At 40.2% G+C, this 21,580-nt stretch overlaps 1 protein-coding gene across 1 annotated transcript in view; it reads right to left on the bottom strand.

The window, feature by feature from the left end:
• The window catches only part of PTPRR (protein tyrosine phosphatase receptor type R), a 139,900-nt gene that overhangs the window by 37,595 nt on the left and 80,725 nt on the right, over nucleotides 1–21,580 (bottom strand). Inside the window, exons 5-6 of the mRNA XM_014312357.1 lie at nucleotides 20,872–20,982; nucleotides 16,508–16,770 (exon numbers count right to left, since the gene is read on the bottom strand). Coding sequence (XP_014167832.1) covers nucleotides 16,508–16,770; nucleotides 20,872–20,982 — 374 coding nt within the window. The remainder of the gene's footprint in view (nucleotides 1–16,507; nucleotides 16,771–20,871; nucleotides 20,983–21,580) is intronic.

Here is a 21,580-nt window from a genome sequence, read left to right as displayed (position 1 = left end):
ATGTCATCCTAACACATAAATATTTGCACTTAGTATTTATTGCCCATACTGTACTTTTAATTTTTACACTCCCAGGTGCCCTATGAAGCACTGATATACAGGTGCTTGGCAGACCAACAATGAAAACTCAGCTTCCCAAATGCTCTCTGCTTTACCTGCTAACAATTCTGGGTTTTACTTGAACAAGAGCTGCGACTTTTAGGAACCACTCTGACCTGAGGTTATTGACATTTTCAACAAACCAAACCTGTATAACACCCCAAACTGAAGTACTCAAAAATCAGAAGTTGAGATCAACCAACTAACGAGACCAAACAAAAATTTACTTTGCATTATGACCAATTAGACTAAATTTATAGAATCTGATACCTTGAAGGATCTATTCTGCTCAGCTCATGTCTGGTTATTTTACAGTTACTTTATTATGCACAAAAATAAATAGTTCAGGACCTTAATTCCACCTTCAGCACTTGGGTGTACAGTAGGTCTAAACTTGACCTTCCCTACTCTCCTGCTATCCCCTGACATAGCAGTGCTACTTAAACCACCAGAAATTACCTATTGACTTCTTACCATGCATGGGAATAGTAAACCTCTCTTTTTCTAGGGGTTCCTGGCCTCATTTCCAAAACCTTATTCCTCTTACAGATAAACATTCCTCTGGCTCTGATTTTTCCTGCCCAAGAGGAGATCCTGGACAGACAGGTATTAGCCCAGTTTTCCACAAAAATACTTAACAATTAAATTGTTAATATCATTGATATTTATATTATTTCTACTCTGCCTTGCAGATACCTGTACCTGAGAAAAATCCTGTAGCCATTGGTGTGAGCAGCCCCATCTCACGAAACCAAGGACCTAATTTACAGAGGCTAATTGGATATAACACTGAAGTTAATACCTACCACCTGAAAGCCAGAGATGGAATATATTTAAGCTCAGGTCTCTAAGAAAGGCAATAATATGAAGTATGCATCTTCTTGAGAAGAATGTCTGCTATTTCTGTTCGTGTTTGCTCTGTCACACAGCTATCCTCAGAGTACTCCAGTGCTGTATTTTTATTTTTCTCTGTTTGTCACTCATAACCCTGATGTTTTCTGATTCTGAAGAAGGGGTCTGGAAATGATGACAGTAAGCTGTGTACCTACTGGAAGAAGAAGAGGGATATATGGCTGCTGTGAGGCAAGACTTCCAACCCTCTGTGGCCTCCCACCTAGAAGAAATCTCCTGGCAGCATATTCCATCTCTGACTCCACAGAAACAGATCTAGAGCCTCAGCTATGAAGTTTAAATAGTTTTTTCGAGACCTGGAGGCAGTTCATGTTCTCTCCAGAGGGTCTGATCTTGTTCCCACAGCCATGAGCGAGAGGAGACCAATACATCTAGCACTAAAATTGCAAACAATTCTCAGGATCTACTCACAGCTCAGCAGGTCAAAATGAGCTGAGGAAACGGTTTTGACAAGTACTTCTGGATTAAGTTTTAAGCAATCAGTATCTGGTTAGGACAGGAATGGCTCAATATCCTGTAGAGGAAAACAGCTGACATGAGTGTAGTTTCAACTTTCCCTCTTTTAATCAGACTTTCTAATGTTCTGCCAATTCACTCCTGTTCTGCCCTCGATAAGGCAATGCTGCTCAGCCACGGGAACTGACTGTTCAAAAATGCAAAGCTTAAACAGCCTCCCATCTTTTCCTGTAGATTATTTCTACAGTCAAATTGCATTTTGTCACGCAAACTTACATCTTCAATAAAATTTGAATAGCAACATAAAGCTCTGTTTCTGCTTCATAGTCACATATATGTGTCTGCAGCATGAGTGAAAATTGAGTTCAATGTTCAGAAGCAAAAATAAATGAAGATGCTAATTTGTTGTGCTTATTTGAGCTGTTTATTCCAAGAGCTGAACAAATGTTTACCAATTAGTGGTTAATTATCTTTACATGTTAGATCTTTAATTGAATGCAGTATTGTTTATTACTATCCTTATCCGCTTGCATTGCAGCATTGCTCTGTTTCGTACGGGAGGCCTCATTGCACAAACTTACTGGATGACCTGTTCTCTCTCTGATTAATGCACATGCTAATTTAAACCAAGCTACAATGAATATAGGCAAAAGGAGTTAAAACAATAGGAAAAATGAAAAGAGAACAGGGAGTAATAAAAATTGACTGCTAGGTTCTGCAGATATTAAATAAATGCACAACTTAAGGAGCTCAGATAATGCATTTATTTAGGGTAAGCCAGCAAGGACTGTTAAAAAAACCCCACATATTTTGTCTGTTGTATGTTTTGTTTGAAAATAAAGAAAAAAAGTAATTTGCAAAATATTTTTGTCATACTTGTATAAGTTTCCCCTCTATGCTTCCAGTTCATAAGTACCTCTGGGAGACCTTGGAGAAGCTGTAGCTATGTACCACCATTGCCAATTTGGATCTCTTATCCAGGTGCAAAGCCAGATTACTTTTCCCAGAACATGCAAGGCTCACTTCTTCCTGAGCACTACATGATGCCCAGAGGGTGCTTGTCTGCATTATACAGAGAACAGCCTATCTAGGAAAACTGAACTAATCAGTGAGGATGGAAAGGTGCAACACTACAGCAAATAGCTTCAAGGAAGTGTTTTTTTAAGACTACTTAACTGACATTTTCTGTTATTCAGTTAGTCTATAATTAAATAAATGAAAAATGGAGCTTAGATTTTTCATATTTTAGATTTTAAAAAAAGTTGGTTTGTTTTTTTTCATAGGAGGAGCCTTAGGTAAGTCAATTTAGCTTCATGTATTCCATAATAATTAATCTCTTAAGCACAAATTCTACTTCCATCCTGCAACTGCTGCTCATTTAAGGAATATAATCTACAACCCTTAAATCCAAACAGGCAAATACATAATAAATTTGCATATTGATGTCCTTCAATACTCTTTTGAGACTTCAACCAAAACCAGCTGACCTGGAAAAAGACATAGGCAGGAATATTCTACATGTAAATGGGCAGTATCTTCAGACAGTATCAGTAGGAGAAAATTATTTTTTATTGTGACTTGAAGGCTAATCAGTACAATGAGTTCTTTCCTGGTGAGTTCGCCATTTGGGAAAGACAGGAAGGAACATCTGGGAAAAGAGGCGTTTACTACACCCTGTCAACCTTAAGATAATAAAAAAGCACATTCCTTGTTTATTTGACTTGGTCCTCATTATCTTTAAACTATTGCAAGTGTCACACGGAAGATTTCTAAGCAGACAAATGAATTGTTAGTGCACTTTGAAGAAATTACTGAACAGCGGCAGTTTCTGAGGAATGCAAAGCCTCCAGACCCGCAACGTTGCTCAGCGGAGCTGCGCCACCTACGGGCGTTTCCAAAGGGAGCCGGCAGAACGGCTCCGCTGGGTCACACAGCGGACAACGCACCTGAGCCTGCCTGTACAGAGCCCAAATCCTTGGAGCACATCCACTTTGGAACACAGCTCCATTCCCAGGGTGACTAATGAACCTAAGCTGCACAATGAACTGATGGGATTCAAGCTCCTAGAGACAGGACCCATATATGTGCTCTTAGATCTGCCCTTTCTTTAGCTGCTTCTGAAGTCGCCAGACCTGACACCTACGCTTTATATATAAACCTTCCTCTTTCCAGCTTTTTTTTTCTTGATCCACTGGCCTAGTCTGGCTTTCTGGCCTTGATTTCTATGGGAAGGCTTGCTCAAACAAGCGTATTAATGTGAAAAGTGCCTGCATTCCCTTTGAAAATAAAGTTAAGCAAATCCACTTAGGCTTGCGATTTGAAACAGAGCAACATTTAAATGCTTTTAAGAGAGCTGCAAATGTCTGCATGCCAAGGTGTACGTTATCTGGCACTTCAGAGGTTAGGTAGACCTTTAAAAGAGATATTGCCAAGCTGTGCAGTCCCATTTAGGGCTGAAAAGCTGATGAGAAACTGACAGGTAAGTGATCTGGAGCTCTTTTCTACAGAGCTCAGCAGATCCCTTGAAGTCCATGGCCTTGGACCGCCTGCCTTCATCAGAGACATTCCTATAGGGGGCTGCAGAGGCAGGACTCTAGAACAGGGAAATGCATCTGTACCTGTGCCCAGAGATGAAGGCCAGAGCAAAGGCTTTCTGATCTGCTCTTTCTCATATGCGCCATCAATGAGTCCGAGCAGACTAAAAACTTTGGAGTGACTTATAACAATTGCTTCAGATTCACAGTCAGTCCTCTATTAGCGAAGGATTCATAGCATTTAGAAACTTAAACAGCTTGATTTAAATTTACTTCTATGAATTTGAATAAAGGAGGGAAAAGTGAGGATCCTGACAAAAGTAGTATTCCTCTAAATGTACACTGCCTTACGAAATAAAGAGAAAGAAGTCATATCTGAAAGATAAACTGAAATCACTGCCAACCTGACCTCCTCTTTATCTATCTCAGCACAAACACTTCCAACACACAGGGCTTCATATGGCTGATGATGTAATATAGGTCAGGCTAACTTACATTGAAGTCATGTAGAAACATAAATTTGGTGTACTCTGTGAAGCTAAAGGTAGACCAGTATCCTGTTTTCAATAGAAAGAGGAGGTTTGGGGAAAGAATGCAAGAACAAAGCAAGCAGGAATTATTGATTACTTCATTAATACTGTTAATTATTTTCAGTATGCTCTCTGTCTTCTGCCAATCTGTACTTTAGAATGTTCAGAACCAAAGGGTGCTTTTCCATCTTTGTGCCTAGTGTTTCCTTTCTGTAGTTTTTCCTTCAGACAGTATCCTTAGCCCACCTTATGACCTCTGCACTGACCCTGGATGATGAGCTCTGTAGCTGGGAGCCAGGCAATAGTAAGCATTATACATGGGGACTAGAGGGTTATTTAAACCATCTACCTTTGTGAAAATCCTTGTGATGAAGGAAAAAAAAATATTTCATTATAATCTTATCAGTAAATTGCAAATGCATTCTTTGTAGCTACAGGATTAACTTGAGCATTAATTACAATACCAGCTTTCTGCTTTTCACAATGCTGCCTTCTTTTGCAAACCCATTCAGTATTGTGTTCGGTGGGCCAAACTCTCTTCCCAGATACGTCTATAAATCCACTGAGACCAAATAAGCTAAACAGAGTCTGGAGTGAAACAAGCCCATGCAAATTGCATTTTTTAACTGTTGTGTACTTTTCTGCCATTCTGATTGTTTTCCTTCTCTTCTTGTAAGACCATGCTTTTATATCCACTATCAAATCCAGGGAAAGGAACTGAAAGCCTCTGGACTATGCAGCAGTCTCCCAGGGGAATTTTTTATGACTCAGGAAGGATTTGAGACATCTCAAAAACAGGAGATGCTGCTGTCAGGGGATGGTGGGAAGCAGAAGAGTCTCTCAGCCCTGGCAGAGGGGAAAACTCAGCTGCCTCCTGGCCAGCACCAGCCCCATCTCTTTCTGGCAGCAGTTTTCCAGGAGGCTGCCATTGGTCATCCTGAAGCACTGGGACTGAATTCCCTAGAGAAACATTGTACTTAATGACATTTTTCTGTGTGGGAATTATATACACTACTTCCCTTTCTGATGCCTATCGCATATTTGAGCGGTCATTTGAAGTTGCTGTGTTCTGTTTTGCTCCTGTTATCAAATCACAATATTAACACAAAAAGGATAATTATAGGTACCATAAATTAACTACAAAACTCTCTGTTTGTTAAGCATCAAAGTATATTCTTTGATAGAGAACATAAGGAAAAGTCCCAGAAAGAAATATCACTTTTGTAGCTTCTTACAGACTCCCCTGGTTAGAGAAATTAATGGAGAGTTCAAAGGTAAGGTATTTCATGAAGACAGGCACTGATTTGCAACACCATAATGCATCACTTAACCAATAAATGTCCCACTTGTCTTAGTAGGAAAATCACAAAAAGAGTTCCTGAAATGTCTTGGAAACTCAGCTAAGGTTCAAAGCCTAACCAAATAGGTGCATCAGCTTGGATGTGATGGTATCAAAGCAGACAACTCCAGCAAGAGTCTGGCTGAAATGTCAGTGTTGCATGGAATCTGGGCAGTATTTCTTTGGCTGAGCCATTCTCATGGTATACTTTGGGCATCCTCATCTCTGCCATGATGCTGTTGCTTCTCTGTTTGCTGAGGCATATCTGATTGCCTGTATGCATTTACTACTTTGTCTGATGTCTAGAATGTAAGTCTCTTGGATAGAGGAACATTGCAATTTTGTGTACATATGGAGTCTTGCACAGAGGGATCCTGATCTGTGACCAAGGCTCTCAGAGAGAATGCTAAAGAGAATTTCCAGCAAGAGCTGAGAAATACCCCAGCCCAGAGATTTAAATGCAGTATTCCTTGAGCAAAGGTGTATGTGCAGACAGCAGACATTTCTGCTAGCTACCAATGTTAAGCTTTCTGTACAGAGTAGCTCTGACTATGCAAGACATCTCTGCTGAATATCCAGAACTAGATTTTTCAAAAAAGAAGTAGTATAATTAGTCAACTCTCATAATTATGAAGAGTTCTCCTAGCACAGCATAGAAGTAAAATTAATTATGATTGCACTCATAGAAGAGATTCATGGCCTTGACTGTTAACTGATGGCTACAAGATAAGCTGGATGTAAGCACTGCCCAGCACATGGATTCTTGCAATTCAAATAAATACTTGGATATCTTACACTGCAGTTTTGGAGGCACTTTGATTTTTTTCTTTTCTTTCTTTAAGTGTTTTCTCTGTCTGTTTCCAACATTTAAAATTAATGAATTTTTTCCAGCTTTAGGCTGCCCTGTAAAAGAAATACCATGAACAAAGATAAATGCATTCCAAAACAAGAGGAGAGGGGAATATTTTTGTTTTAACTTAAAGCATTAGTCTTTTTCCGACATTAATGGGGACACTCAAGGAAACTTTTTTATACAAACCCCAAATGTGAAAAATCAACCTTCCTTCTAAATAGCAGAATTCTGTATATCTGATATGGATGCTTCCCTCTACGTTGTTTGGCTGAAACCAGTACTTGTGGGTACTAGTCAGGGGCTCAGGAGATACTTCCTGCTTACAAACCAATCTCATAAAGAAGCTGGTGCCTTTGTCCCTTAGCACAGCACTTCCAACCTACCATTGTGAAAAGGTGATATATTAGGTTGCAAATGTCACAGATGGACACATCCTGCTAAGGGCTGAGATGAGGTGCTCAGAGCATTCAAGTCCAGCTAATGTGCATCTCCTCACTTTCCCAGATGTCCCACTCTGCTTGCACATTAGGACAGCTGGTGAAGCAGTCACAGAAACCATGCCTGGATGGTCAAGCACAGAAACAAATTAGAGGCAGAGAGGAGCTGAGGAAATCAGTCACTGGAAAGCTGCATCAGAGTTTAACTGTCTGATTTCCAAACAGCACTTAAAGACCCAAAACTGCTGCTGAAAAAGAAAAGGGGATCACTCACACAACTCAAATTACTCATGTGCTCAGGGCAACAGCAGTCCCTGTAAATTCCAGGCTCAAGAAGCACTTAAATATTAACATAGATATTTTCCCTTGTGTGACTTTTGAAAAGATCAGCTGGACAAATCCCTGCAAACCCACCAAAACTGTCTACCAGATGGCAGCCACTGATTAATTTGTCTTAACTTAAGCCAAAAAGGAAGAAAATGTGATGGGTGGAGCCGTGAAGACAAGCACAATCAACATCCGACCAAATAGGGTTTCCTGTCACCTTGGGAACGACACTGATTGGCACTGTGGTTTCCTGTGTACAAGCTAAAACCAGTAGCAACTGGAGTAACAAGAATAAACGCCAGATGAGAGACCTGGGAATACAATAAAATTATTATAAAATTCTTGACTAAACCCCAGAGGATAGTAAAGGCAAAACCAAGGGTAAGCACAGACTGCATATGCTAAATGGAGCATTCCCCTGTACATGAGAGCAGAGGGCCATGAAGCTGCATCACAAGAATTTCTCTAAACAAGGGTAAGCTAATTTGCCTAAATTAACCACTCCCAAAAGTGAGAGTCATGTGCCTTGGAAAGCTTATTTTTCACAAGGGAAGAAAAAAGGGATGTGGGACAATGGAAAACAGAGATGGAAATAGGAGTGGAAACCTACCATCCACCCACACTAATCTAAAGTAATTTTAAGATGTGCCACAGACACGAGGAAATGAACTGTGGGTGTAAGTTTGGGCAATGGTACAGAGTTATCTGTGTTTATTTATTGAGATTACAACTCCCACAGAGTTTTGCTTCAAAGAGCTCTAAACACAACCAAAACAGCTTCTCAACCAGCCAGGAGTCAAATAGTTAAAATACAGGTTTTAGAGGGTCTTTGTTAGGCTGGTGACTGAGTTCACTTCCTCTCCAGAGAAAGGGGACAATTCACATTCCTGCCCTCTTCCTACACTGCAGATAAGCAGAGATGTCTGTAATGGGTTGGACAGAACAGACATTCATGCAGCTCAAAGATCTGGCACTTGCAGAAAGTTTTTAGAGTTTCTGTGCACTCACAGAAATGTTTCACAAATGCAGGCTGGGGGCACAGCTTTATTCTCTCTCTAGTGATGAATCCATGTGCCAGCACAGACCTCTTGGGCATGCAGCAGGAGACCCTGGAAGCTGGATCCCATCTCACACTCCCCATTACTTAGAGCAGTTTCTCCCACCTCAGTAGCCCAGGTAGCCCAAGGTCCTTGCTTTTACTCTTCACCCAGACTTCAGATGCCAGAAATCAGCATGGCTTTCAGCTAGTTGAGAGGGCCTGAGAAGGAGGGAAGCCACAATGCAGGGCTTCAGGGAGACCCTGCACTGAAAAGACAATAACCTAAAAGGCAATAAGCAACTGCTTCAGTCAGGATTGGTCCCCTTGCACACCCACTGCACACTACATGTGCACGCTACATCTTGAAAAAAATAAATCACAGTGCCAGGAAAACAATACCAGGCACTGAATGACAGTGCTACATATCAGTCATTGCAGCCCTGGTTTGTTTTTAAACCTTGACAACAAGAGCACTCCAAAGCAATTTACGGTTTGGGAATGAGCACATGCACAAACCATTCCCAGGAGGAAGTCTGCATCTAGGCCCTGCTTCTCTGGAGGCAAAAGAGCTTAGCAGTATGGACACAAACCAATCTCTGCTACACAGCCTTAGTGCTCTAAGTGTATCTGGGTACATCGAATTTATATGTGGATGCCCCACTCCTGGAGGTGTTCATGGACAGGTTGGATGGTGTTTTGAGCAACCTGACCAAGTGGAAGGTGACCCTGCTCTTGGCAGTGGGGCTGGAACTAGATCTCTTTCAAAGTCCCTTCCAACACAAGCCATTTTATGATTCTATGATCTTACAAACCAGAATGGAATTATAGGTGCCAAATGAGAGAAATGTATTTTTAGGTCTTTCAGAAAGTGTGTGTATGAGGGGGTTGTAATTGTATTCTCTCACTCTTCTTAAATGATGCGAACAAATAGTAGCAAGTAGGGCTTTTACTACACCTCAGGTTAAGGTTCTTGTCTTTGTTACATCTCTTCAGATGGACACAATATCCAGCCATCCTCAATCCAGTGGTTAGGAATATGTCTGGAGATTTATGTGCCATGCCCAAAGTGCTCTAAGCAGTTGGTAGAAGAGACAGATCAGAGCACAGAAATTCCTGCCTCCCACCTCAAACTCATTTTACTGGTGCCTGGTTCTTTGCAAATTCCTTCTGATAGGATATCACCATGAAACCATTCTGCAGCTTGTACTTTCATGTTGGCACATAGCTTTGCTTCAAACAATTACACTGACATTTTCCTAAAACAATCCCTATTACTTAAATGAAGAATGCAGAAAGCATATTCAGTGCCACACAATAGGGAAAATTTATCCTCCAAATCTATGCAAAGCTACTTTATTTTAGTCAGGAAATCCAAGGCCCCTTCCTGTAAATATATTAAGATCCCATGTTTGTGCGATAAACTAGAAAATCTGGCAGGTTTACAGTAGTACAAGAGCAAGGTGCAACCCTCTGAGCATTACTTGAAATTATTACTCACAATGGATAGTTTTGTAAAATCATAATGGATCAGCAACACCATAACTGTATTTGCAGCAACTGTGCTCTGTGATCTAAAAATCAGAACAGAGACAGAGAGAATTGTTGGAAATTTTTCTCATTTATTAGAGCAGAACTGTGGTTGAACAGTGATATCCTGAGGTGCAGCTGAGGTTATATTAAAAAAGAAAAGAGCACATCAGGTTCTTTACCCTGGCTCCAATGTTTCTTATGAGGTTTTATTCAGTATATTGTATTGTTAAGATAATGATTCATTTTAATGAATGCTGCCTTTCTAAAATAAGGAAAACAGGTATTAGAGTTAGTTTTTGTGGTATTTGTCATCCGTGGTATTTGTCATCCAGATGGCAATTTACAGTGTACAGAAATTGCCTAAGAGGCTGAAGCTATAGTTTAATAATTTGTGTGTCTATGCAGAATGACTAATAAAAGAGAATACTTTTCAATATTAAAAGCAATTTTTTCCACCTCCAAACCTGAAGCCTAAATTATACAATATTTTCTTTGTAAAGATGTAAAATACAAGATGTTTCTGAGGAAGGATGCTGAAGACAGAAAAAGAATAATAATTGCTCTCATTATTTGTACGTGCACCTTTTGCTAATACCTTCCTGTTAAAAAATTTACCTTTTGGCACTGAGTTCCACAGACTCCTATGGGTTATCCGAATCCTTTTTTTTTCATATTATAAAGAAATATATTGCCTTTCTTTCCCACTAGAATATCTCTCTTTCTCATGTTACAAGGAAGTGGACAGATGAGCACTTAGCATTGTAATGCATGTTATATTAACTTTTGTTTCCTTATACTTACAGGGAGCTGTACTCACTGCATGTCTACTGAACACTTCTTAGAACTGGTGAAAGAATTCTGCTGCCAGTTTACAGGGATCTTCAGGACAGTGAGAGAAATCTCACTGGGGAGAGTCTATCAACTGTGGCATAGTATTGCTCTGCTTTGTGGGGAAAAGTAACATCACACAGAGTTCTCACAGTCAGAGTTCAAGACAAATTTCACTCATCTGTTATGTTTGTAGAGAGCAATAATTGATTGATTCAGGTGATTGTCTCCATACTGTTCTCTATGCTGATGCCTACTGATTTTCCATAGAGGTTGCAGAATTGGTGGCACATTCTGCTGAATGATGCCTGTAAGCAGCCCTCTCCCCTCCAAGTTTTGCTCCTGCTGGCTCTGCCCTTTCACAGAGTATCTTCTATTTTCCTGTGTCACAGCTGTTCCTCCATACCATCGCATAATTATTTTATTTCATATTTTAAAATGGTTTATTATTTCACTTATCTGCCGGCTTTTTGCTTTATTTGCCAAACTGTTTTCTATCATCATCTTCACTCTCTTGTGTATATTTCCAGAGAAAAAAAAAATCAGTACAAGGCACATGTAAAATACTACCTGTTCTGAATAAGAGTCCTGCAAACCCCTGGCATCCTGATAGTGATCATGAGGAGCTCTTCCTTTTAGACAGAATAAGTTTCTGATGAATATGTAAAAAACTGAGAAAACACAGAGCTGTGATTTTTCCCTCTGATTACTAAAATATAATAGCCAGTTTTAGGATTTTGTGGTTAGAATGAAATACAAATGCTTGAGAAATTTTTCCAAAGCACTGTTTGTTTTCAACACACAGTAGAGAAGACATTTTCCACATTTTCTTTTCTTCCATGTATCTTTGCCCACTAACTAATTTGAACAAAACATCATATTGTCCACTAGTTAGTTGAAATGCAGTTGTCTTAGTCACAAACAACACTGGAACTAAAACTCACAGCTGCAGTGGCCACAAAAAATGTAAACCCTGTTGTAATACTATGCTGGTGTGGTAACATTTGTATTTTTATCTACCACGATTGTGATTTAACAACTCACTGCTTGTACTAAGAATTTTCAATGCTTGATATGTCAGAATGAAATCTAAAATACCACATTCGACTTCACCAGATTCTGCTTTTGACTGGGACCATTCATATCAACATGAATTTTGGCCCAAGAAACAGAATAAAAGGAAACATTATTCTGCTGAAGGAAGAGTATGTATTATTCATATAAGCCTATAAAAGCCTAAGTAGAAAAGTAAACACTGATGCAGTATTCATAGATGTGCTCACAGAAGAGAAAACAATTATATGCATCCAAAAGTCAGGCATCGACACTGTGATATTGTGACAGCTCATCATCAAAGACGCCCACAGGAGAACAGCAGCTCTCCTGCTCTTTTGGTCTGCAACAGAACAATGTGGGCTGCCAGGGCAGAAGGTCTTTGCTGCAAAGGAGCAGCAGTTCAGACACAAAAAAGAGAACACAAAAAGAGAACAACTCCAAAGCATTTTGCACTGAATGATCCAGGGGATGCACAGAGGCTGTGAAGAAATAGTCCTTCACTGGCCTGCCTCAGTAATTGTAATAGAAAGGGGACAGTGCCTCTGTTGTGACAGCCCTGTCACCTCCACACCTTTAGTCCACTCTCTACTCTTGGCCACCATTGTTCCCCCCCTTCCCAAACTACATGTGAGCACACATCCATGAGCAGCATCTAGGAAAATCATAGAATAAGAGAATAGTTTGAGTCGAAAAGACCCTTGAAAGTTATCTAGTCCACTTTCCATGGGTAAGGAGAACTTCAGTTAGAATAGGTTGTTTAGAGTCCTGTTCAACCTGACCTCAAATATTCAAAAACTACTTCCTTGTATCTAGTCTAAACCTAGCCTCCTTCACTTTGAAGCCATTAGCCCTTATCCTATTGCAACACACCCTAACAGAAAGTTGGCCCCCATCTTTTTTATAGGCCCTCTTCAAGTATCAAGAGGCTGCAATAAGGTCTCCCTGGAGCCTTCTCTTCTCCAACCTGAACAGCCCCAACTCCCTCATCCTGTCCTCATGGGAGAGGTGCTGCAGCCATCTGATCATTTCCTGGCCTTCTTTGCTCCAACAAGTCAGCATTCTTCTCATGCTGGGGGCACTGGGGCTGGATGCAGCACTCCGGGTGGAGTCCCATGAGACAGGAGCAGGGGAGCAGCATCGCCTCCTGCGGCCACTGGGCCGGTTCATCCCGGCTGTGTGAGCGCCTGCCCTGCTGCAGGAGCTCAGCTGCGGGATGACCGCGCTGCCTGCCGGCTCTAGGTGTCACTGTCCCCGCGCTCTGCCACAGCCACATCCTGCAAGGCACCGGCCCCGCGTAGGTGGCAGAAAAACTGCAGCATCCCACACATTTGATAGTGCAAATAATCTGCCGGGGAGCTGTGTCTTATAGAAATAGCTGAGTAAGAGCATTTCCAGATACACAGAAAAATATGTTCATGGACTTAGCTCTAGTATTCAGAAGCCCAACATGTTTTAAGAAGCTGGACAAACTCCCACAAATATTTTTATCCATGCACAGTAGTCCATTAACATTTTTTTTGCCTCTGTACTGGCCAATGCTGTTACAAATAAAAATGGAAAAGTTCAGAGAGCCAGAGGCTGATGCGGTGCTTTGTGAAAAATCAGTTCCACTATATTTTTGCATTTAGATCATAGAATCATAGAATAGTTTGGGACGGAAGGGACCTTTAAAGGTCACATAGTCCCATTCCCCTGCCATGGGCAGAGACAGCTTCAATTATATCATGTTGCTCAGAGCCCTGTCCAATCTGACCATGAATGTTTCCAGGGATGGGGCATCAGCTACCTCCCTGGGCGCACGGTGACAGTGTTTCATGCTCATTGCAAAAAAATCTTCCTTATATCTAATCTAAATCTACCCTCCTTTAGTTTAAAATCATCACCCCTTGTCCTGTCAAGGGTATGTTCCTCAAAGCAGCACCTAGTGTGCAAAGCAAAGAGAACTTGAGAGGCAGGCACAGATTCATGGAATAGTTTGGTCTAGAAGGGATCTTTAAAGGTCATCTAATCAAACCTCCCTGCAATGAGTAGAGACATCTTCAATTAGATCATGTTGCATTATCCGACTTTTCTGTCCCATCCTTCAGAGAGATTGTCACAAACTTCCCACCTAGATGGCTATGCACAGCTCACTATGTGCTCAAAGAGAAATCAATGAACCATGGCCCAAACCAGGGGCAGTTTGGTCTGGATCACACAAGACATTTCAGGACTACGGATTGCTCTTAGGGAATCAAGCCAGGGAGTAGTCTGGATGGTTAGAAAATACAGCTCAGGAACCACTGTCAAACCATGTGACCAAAGGAATCTCCATGCTAAGTTTGTCAAGGAGCCCCCATATCCACTCTAGCCTGCCAAGAGCTTCTTCCCTTGGCAGAAACCAAAATCAGAATAGCAAAAATTATTGAAAGGGTGCCCTAAAGCTGTGCCATGAGCAGGATGGGACCGCCAGGCTTGATTCACTCCATACTAACAGAAGAAGGGCAGTTAGCAGACTGTTTTGAACATGGTTTGCTGCTCCTTGCAGTGGGCAGATCCATACTGTAAGGTCCACTCCTCCCAAAGGTAATGAGGATGGTCTGAGGCTCCCTAGTGCAAGGGTTTTTTGGAGCAGAAAGGTGGAGAGGAGTTTTCAACTGACCAGTCACCAAGTCATAGATAAAATCTGAGGCAGAATGTGTCAGTGCATTATTACTTTTTGCTTCCAACACTGCTGAGTGTTAGAATGCATACAAATTTGTTCGTAGTAAAGGTTATAGTAAATAAATAAGAAATAGACATAATAATAGCTGCTTATGTCAGAGGAACAGAAGATAAACTATTCCCTAAAGTTCTCTCCCTCATATGCCCAGACCTTTGTACACTGAGCTTGAAATAAGCAACCATTTCTTAGGAGTGGACTTGGGCTGATAGAGTCTGTGTTAAACATGGCAAAAAAGAGCTGCACAATGGGATATTATCACAATGGATTTTGCTTTTTCACAACAGTCTGTTAGTGCTCTTTTACAGTAGAAACTGAAGTGCTCAATTCCTTCAACTTCTTTTTCCTTAGTAATAACCTAAATGTCTGGTTTATTTGGTCAAACATGAGGTTTAGTTTTCTCTTTGTATCTCGGCTGTTCATTTTGTCATATCTGACTCAGAACTTTGTCCTTCCAAAGGATGCAATTAGGTTTAGGAGAATTAAATGTAAAATTCCTATCTATAGTGGAAATTAATATCCTAAATCAATTGTTTTTACTTTCTTTGTTTGAGAAATGGAAAAGTTTCTTCTCCTTATGTACAAAAAGCTTCTTGTCCTTAGGTAAGAAATCCCTCTACAAATTGCTTTCTCTCAATCCCTCTCAACTATTGCATATGCTATGTTATATATTAAGTATTATAAATTAGCTATGTGATTCTTATGCTTTTGTGTTTATTTTTAGGCTCTTGTGGAATGAGAGAAACTATCAAAATGTATTTACTTGCTTCCTCCTTTCCTTTTTTTTTTGCAGCGATATCACAGCATATTTCATGACAGCTTTGCCTTTAGGCCTCTTTTACTCACAGAGGAATAAATCCACCTCCCTGAGCTCTGTCTGTCATAAATCCATTGATAAAATCTCTGCCATTGAAATACCCATGGCTGAAGCTGAATCAGGGTTACAGCTCAGCTGAGAGCCCTCACAGATGAGGCTCTGCTTGGTCTCTGCATCGCATCTGTTCTTTCATTTATCATCTGTGCCGGGGCAGCAGAGTTCAGTTGCACAGCTGCATGCTATGTGAGCTATTCAGAGCACTGATGCTTTATGAAAGCAGCCTGCAGCCATCAGACAAGAAATTATACAGGTTTCTAACAGAGGAGAGACAGATGTCAGTGTGCATTCTCTTATGGGAAGAATAACTAGTTTTATAAAAAGAGCACTGGCCCAGTTTTTGAAAGGTACAGTGAGTGGCAGGGTTTGGTGCCCAAGTATTTCTGAGGACCTGGACACAAGAGTTGTTTCATTACTCATCACTTCTTCCTTTTGTAAAGCCTGTAGACTTTTCACTGTATCCTGACCATCACAGAAAGCTGCATTTAAGGAAAAAATTTATCTAAAGGTGATAATGGAAACACTCTATGAGATTGCTAAATGCACTCAGTTGGTGTAAATACTTTTCCTTCTAAGTTTTCCAGGTGCTAGGGACTCCCTGAGAATGTGAATGTCCTTTGCTGACAATACGTAACCAGCCCTTGAACTCTCTTCCAGGATCTCCAGGATCAAAACAGGCAAAAACCAATGAAAAATGAAAAAATTATTTCTTTGGAGTATGGGAAAAATATAATCAGCAAAAAGAATGCCACTAATGCAGTCAATCTCAGCCTAAACCTGAACATTTTCATATGACCTGAATCTTTGGTCATATGTAAAGAAAAGGAAAGGAGATAATATCTGTGAGATAGATGTTAACACAGATGTTAACACCTCTCAGATGTCCATATGGCAAAGTCTCCCATTCATCGACAGAAGAGGAACATATGAAATCATGAAGGATAAGTATAAAAAAGCAGAATTAATCCTGAGTACACCAGGCACCATCCTACCTTTCCTGGAGTCCCACAGGTTTCATTCTGAAAGGAGATGGACTGGCACACAGGGGAGGTTTGAGCTCAGGAACACATTGGCCTTGAGGATCCACTACAACATTGATAACCTTTGGAGCCTGTTGAGGCTGGACCATGCTGTTGGTGGTCTTGTACTCAGTCTGAGATGTCTGCAGGGGAAGGGGTGAGAGGTGGATCTCCTGCTTCTTTTCCTTCTCTTGCCTTAGTGACAACTGGATCTTCTCCTTTAATCTGTACAGAACCTACAAAAATAAAAAGGACAGCTCAATCTCAATTGCCTGGTAAACAAGGCAAGGAAGGTACCACAAATGCTGGAGAAGATTGCCATAGGTGACTTTCATTCCTAGAAGGCAAGTCACAAGTTGTGTTACACAGTATTTCCCACAACAAGATAAGCGTTTCCATTACATAAACTGCAGAGTGTACACATTGACAGTAGGGATTTTAACAGTTCTCACTGTGAGTTCAGTACTTATTTGTAATACCTGCAGTAGTATTATTTAAAGAGCAAATAACACAGAATGGAAATTAGTTACAGAGGACATTATGAAGATGGAAATACTGATAAATAGAGTAACTGTAGAAGAAATTTTAAGCATTTTAACACAAGAGAGACAATGACACAAAATAAAATAGATGTTTATGACTTAGCCAGATACAAGTCTCTAATTACAGCAGCCTAAATTTTTTTTAGAGCAGCCTCAATTTGTTTTAGTAGTCCTCACTGATCTGGCATGGAGCTGATGGTTGAACAGGGTAACTTTACTAGGTCACTTTGGTAACAGTAGACTGCTATTGCTCTGAAATACTCCTCCAGGCAGGGATAGGCTCCAATATCCTGAGAGAAACATTAACTATTCTGAAATAAAGCTGAAGTGATGAGTGGCCTATGAAGTTATTTAACCATCTGTTCAGAAAAGTGTGCTTTACAATCACCAAGAAATTGATTTCTGAATACACTGTAATACCAGGATTATCTGTCCACATATTGCTTATGAATGTGAACATCTGGTATGTGCAACAAAAGCAGAAGTTGTACTGATCTTCTTCCATCAAACTCTACACTGATGTTGCTGAACCCTGGCTTGGTGAGGGCAGGCAGGTAGCTTGTGCTCAGTAATGTCACTCCAGAGGTACCCATGTTACACCTGTTTAACACATCTTATTTCTTTGGAGGGCAATGCAAAAAACAATTTCTGAGCCATAGCTGTTCCATTTTCAAAACATGCCTTACCAGCTATGAAATTTATAAGAATTGTAAAATTGCGTGTGGAGATGGAAGGCACTTACACAGTTTTTTGAAGGTGTCTGCAGATGCCCTTGTACTTTCCACTTTGCTTTATCTGTTCCTGTAAAGCATTCGATTTGGATGCTTGAGTAAGAGAAAACCTAGACCAGAACCTTTTTTTCTCTGCAAGTTAATTCTTTGACAGCTGTTGCCCCTGCTAGCACCACATAAAGATCTAACACTCCCTAGCTTTCCAGTGATGGCAAGATATATCTGATGGGTTTGTTTGTTCAAGGATTATTATTAGAGGTTTAGCTGGGAACTGACCTAATGTCATTAGCAATACACATGTTAAACAAGACTTGGATAGGTAAACCATCTGTTCATTCTGAAGGGTTTAGAATTACTAGGATAAGATTTCTTTCCCATAATTTTGCAGAAAAAAAAGTCCTCTCAGGGGTACCTGTGACGCAAGGGCACTGGTACCAGTAAAGAGGGACTTGAAATATTTTTACTGTCTTTTTCTCTAGTGAGTGCTTTCAGCTAATTTGTTTCTAATAACCAGCAGATAAGCAGCTCACAGACTCATGGCCATGACAATGCTCACCATACCTTCTTGTCACTAATATGTTTTGACATAGTTTCACTTCTTGAGGACCCAAGGAATTATGGTTTTTACTTCCAAAATGTGGAGAAGTATTATTTAATATACTACTTAATAATCTATTATTAAGACCCTAGGAAAAAAAGATAGCTTGACCCTAGCAGAAACTGAAAAAAAAATCTAACCAACGACTTTTGATCTAAACACTAATGCTTTTCCTCAGAAAGTGTTACAAGGCTATAAAAGTTTTAATGAAGGTAAAGTAAAAAAAACCAGAAATGGCCAAAAATATAGTGACCAACCCAATCTGCCACTCTGACACACATTAAATGGGATAAAAACCAACATGAGCTGTCTGTTAGCTTTACAGGTTGCACATACCTATATATTATCAGATCCTGGCAAAATCTGAGACAGTGTCCATTTGCAGTTTAAACAGTAGCACATGTAAAGATACAGGTTGGACCTGGGAGGAACAGAAAGGGGAATCACTGCGGAAAAGACCACAGCATAGCAGCAATTCCATCTGGAAGGAATTCAAGGAGTCTACTGGTATTGACCTCTGCCCTAACTTCAGATCAGCTACACCCAAACTATTTCTGATGTTTGCCTAAAATCAGATGTTTGACTAAAATCTTAATGAGGGAAAACTCCCAAGCTTCCCCAGGCAAAGCAATTCAGGGTCTGGTAACACATGTGATAGCAAAGATCTTTCTAATAAGTCAGCCAAATCACCTTGTAAAAATTTTTCTTCTTTTCCAGTCCCCAATGGAGAAAGTATTATCTTCTTCCTTACAACAGCCTTTGAAATCTTTCCATGTTTGAGAACTATCATGTTTCTGCTTGCTCCTTTTCCCTGTCATAAATAAACCAAATTATTTCACGTCCTCTGTGTCTCTGATCACTCTTGCATCTCCTTCCTCCTATAATTGCCTGAAATTTTTCACAAATGTGGTGGAGGGAGACAATAGAAAATGAGTAAGACATGACAACCAAATTACCATAGTAGAGGTGAATTCAGATCTTAGAGATCATATCCTCATTTATATATCCCAGGATAAGAAGTGTATTTTTGCAACATTGATGTTGCTTATCTCCTTATCTATTTCTCTGATACTGTTCTGTGATACTGCTGGAACCTTTCCTACAGAGCTGTTGTTTTACCACATATTTCCTACATTGTATTGATGCACATGATTACAGCTCTTGTCCCTGCCAAGCTGCATTGTTGTTCTTTCCCATCTTTTCTCTGGCACCCTAAGAATATTTGAAGTTCTGATACTGTCATACAGAATGGTTTCAATTTCCAATATTGTTGATGCATTCCAGGTCATTAATGAAAATATTGTGTGGTACCAGGACAAGGACAGCCAGCATTTTCTATACTCTTCCAGTTAAAGAGTCAGTAATGACCAAAATATCTCTTCTCCAAAATAGAGAGTAGAGAAGATGAGATTTCTAGAGTTATCCTCCTCTTTTTGAGTGAAATGGCATGGAGAGATGGAGACAACAAGAAAGTAGAAATTAAATAAAGCAACAACTTCCTGTGATAAAACAAGTGCTTTTCAAATCTTAGGGAGACCTTAAAAGATTAAATAACATTTTATCATAAATTTTTCTGAACATTTGTATAACTGTGACCATTTTTAATAACTTCAGATTAAACATGCTTTCCATCTTAAGGTTGTAAGTGGTTAAAGAAAATTAAATGTGCTTGAGAGCAAAATATCTCAAAAGACCCCAAGATACTGTGTGTTCATAAATGCTGACAATTGTCAGAGAATTCAGTTAACACTTGTATGTGTGCACTGCAGAAGAATCACACAATTTAAAGAAGGAAAATGTATAAGATACAACATTGCAAAAATTACCCTACAAAAGTCAGTAGCAGTATAGCTACTATAGCTAGGTTCTTCATCTTCTGTGTGAGCAATGCACATCTCATATTCATTATATTAGAATTGTGCCTAATGCTCAGAAACCTAGCCACTGAGCTCACACAATGTGAATGGCAAAGTTGCTCAAAAATGATTATTCCTTCATGTACTTATTAGTTATTTCAGTTTAATATTTATCCATTTGATACACAAATACCAACACACACTCTAACAACTGTGCACTGACAACATTCTATCAATATGGTGTTGCTTTTACTATCTAGTAACACTGAAATAAAGGCAGGTAAGAGGACTTCAGGGATCCTGGGACTTAAGAAGGTTGAGAAATCATCACTCATGTCCCTACAGAGTTATCCTGTAGATCTATAAACCTTTTATTTATTTCTTCAGCTTCCTTCTAGTTACATTCCTCATTCAACTCAAAATACATCAAGAAAAGTGATTCTTCAAACTTTGGTTTCCCACCATTATGAGAGTGACCAATTCTTACCTTGGAGTTAAGTTTCTATTAGCCTTGAGAAAACACCCACCATATAAAGAATGCGTGACCCTATCCTTCAGACTAAGAAAAGCATGAAATAAAAAACAAAGTAAAGGTAAAAGGGAAACTTACCATTAAACAAGTCACTAGAATGACAAAGATGCTGAGAAATATGACAACTGCATAAAATCCTTCCTTGCTCCAGATTTTGTCTGCTTCGTGCTGGCCTTGCAAAACATTTGTCTTTTTTAAGCAATGAAACAGAAACAGAAAGAGAAAAAAAGTTATAGAGTGGCATGTGCAGATTAAATAGCTCTCATTGGGCATTAATCACTCTCCTCAGCTTTGTCAGCGCTGAAATTGCACAGCACATGGCTTGACTTGGAGCGCTGTTATTGGCACCCCTGCCCACGCCCAGTCTGGAGCAGGGCCACCCCGTGCTCCCAGCACCACGCCAGGATCTGCGGCCCAGGGAACTCTCACCAGCCAGCACAGGCTGCCTGAAGGTAAAGCAAACAAGGCCCAGCACCATTCTTGGAAGCCACCTGGCTGCTCAGGTCAGAGGGCTGTGCTCCCACACGGCCTTTGGGAAGTTCTTGCCCTGCCTTTCTTCCCGGGGCTTATCTCCAGCCCCAGCACGCACACACCGGCCTTCCCAGTGTTTACACCTGACACGGAGCAGAGCAGGTGACTTGCCTGTTTGCCTTCATGAGCCAGGAAGCCCTCACACTGTCACCTCTGGATAACACACACAAATACGTAAAAAATATTGATTTTGCTGAAAATAATCTCATTATCTGTTTATCTATAATTCTGATTATGCTTAATCTCATTATCTTTG

This window comes from Geospiza fortis, unplaced genomic scaffold, assembly GCF_000277835.1.
Source record: "Geospiza fortis unplaced genomic scaffold, GeoFor_1.0 scaffold166, whole genome shotgun sequence".
NCBI classification, from domain to species: domain Eukaryota; kingdom Metazoa; phylum Chordata; class Aves; order Passeriformes; family Thraupidae; genus Geospiza; species Geospiza fortis.
This window is presented reverse-complemented; position numbering and strand designations above follow the sequence as displayed.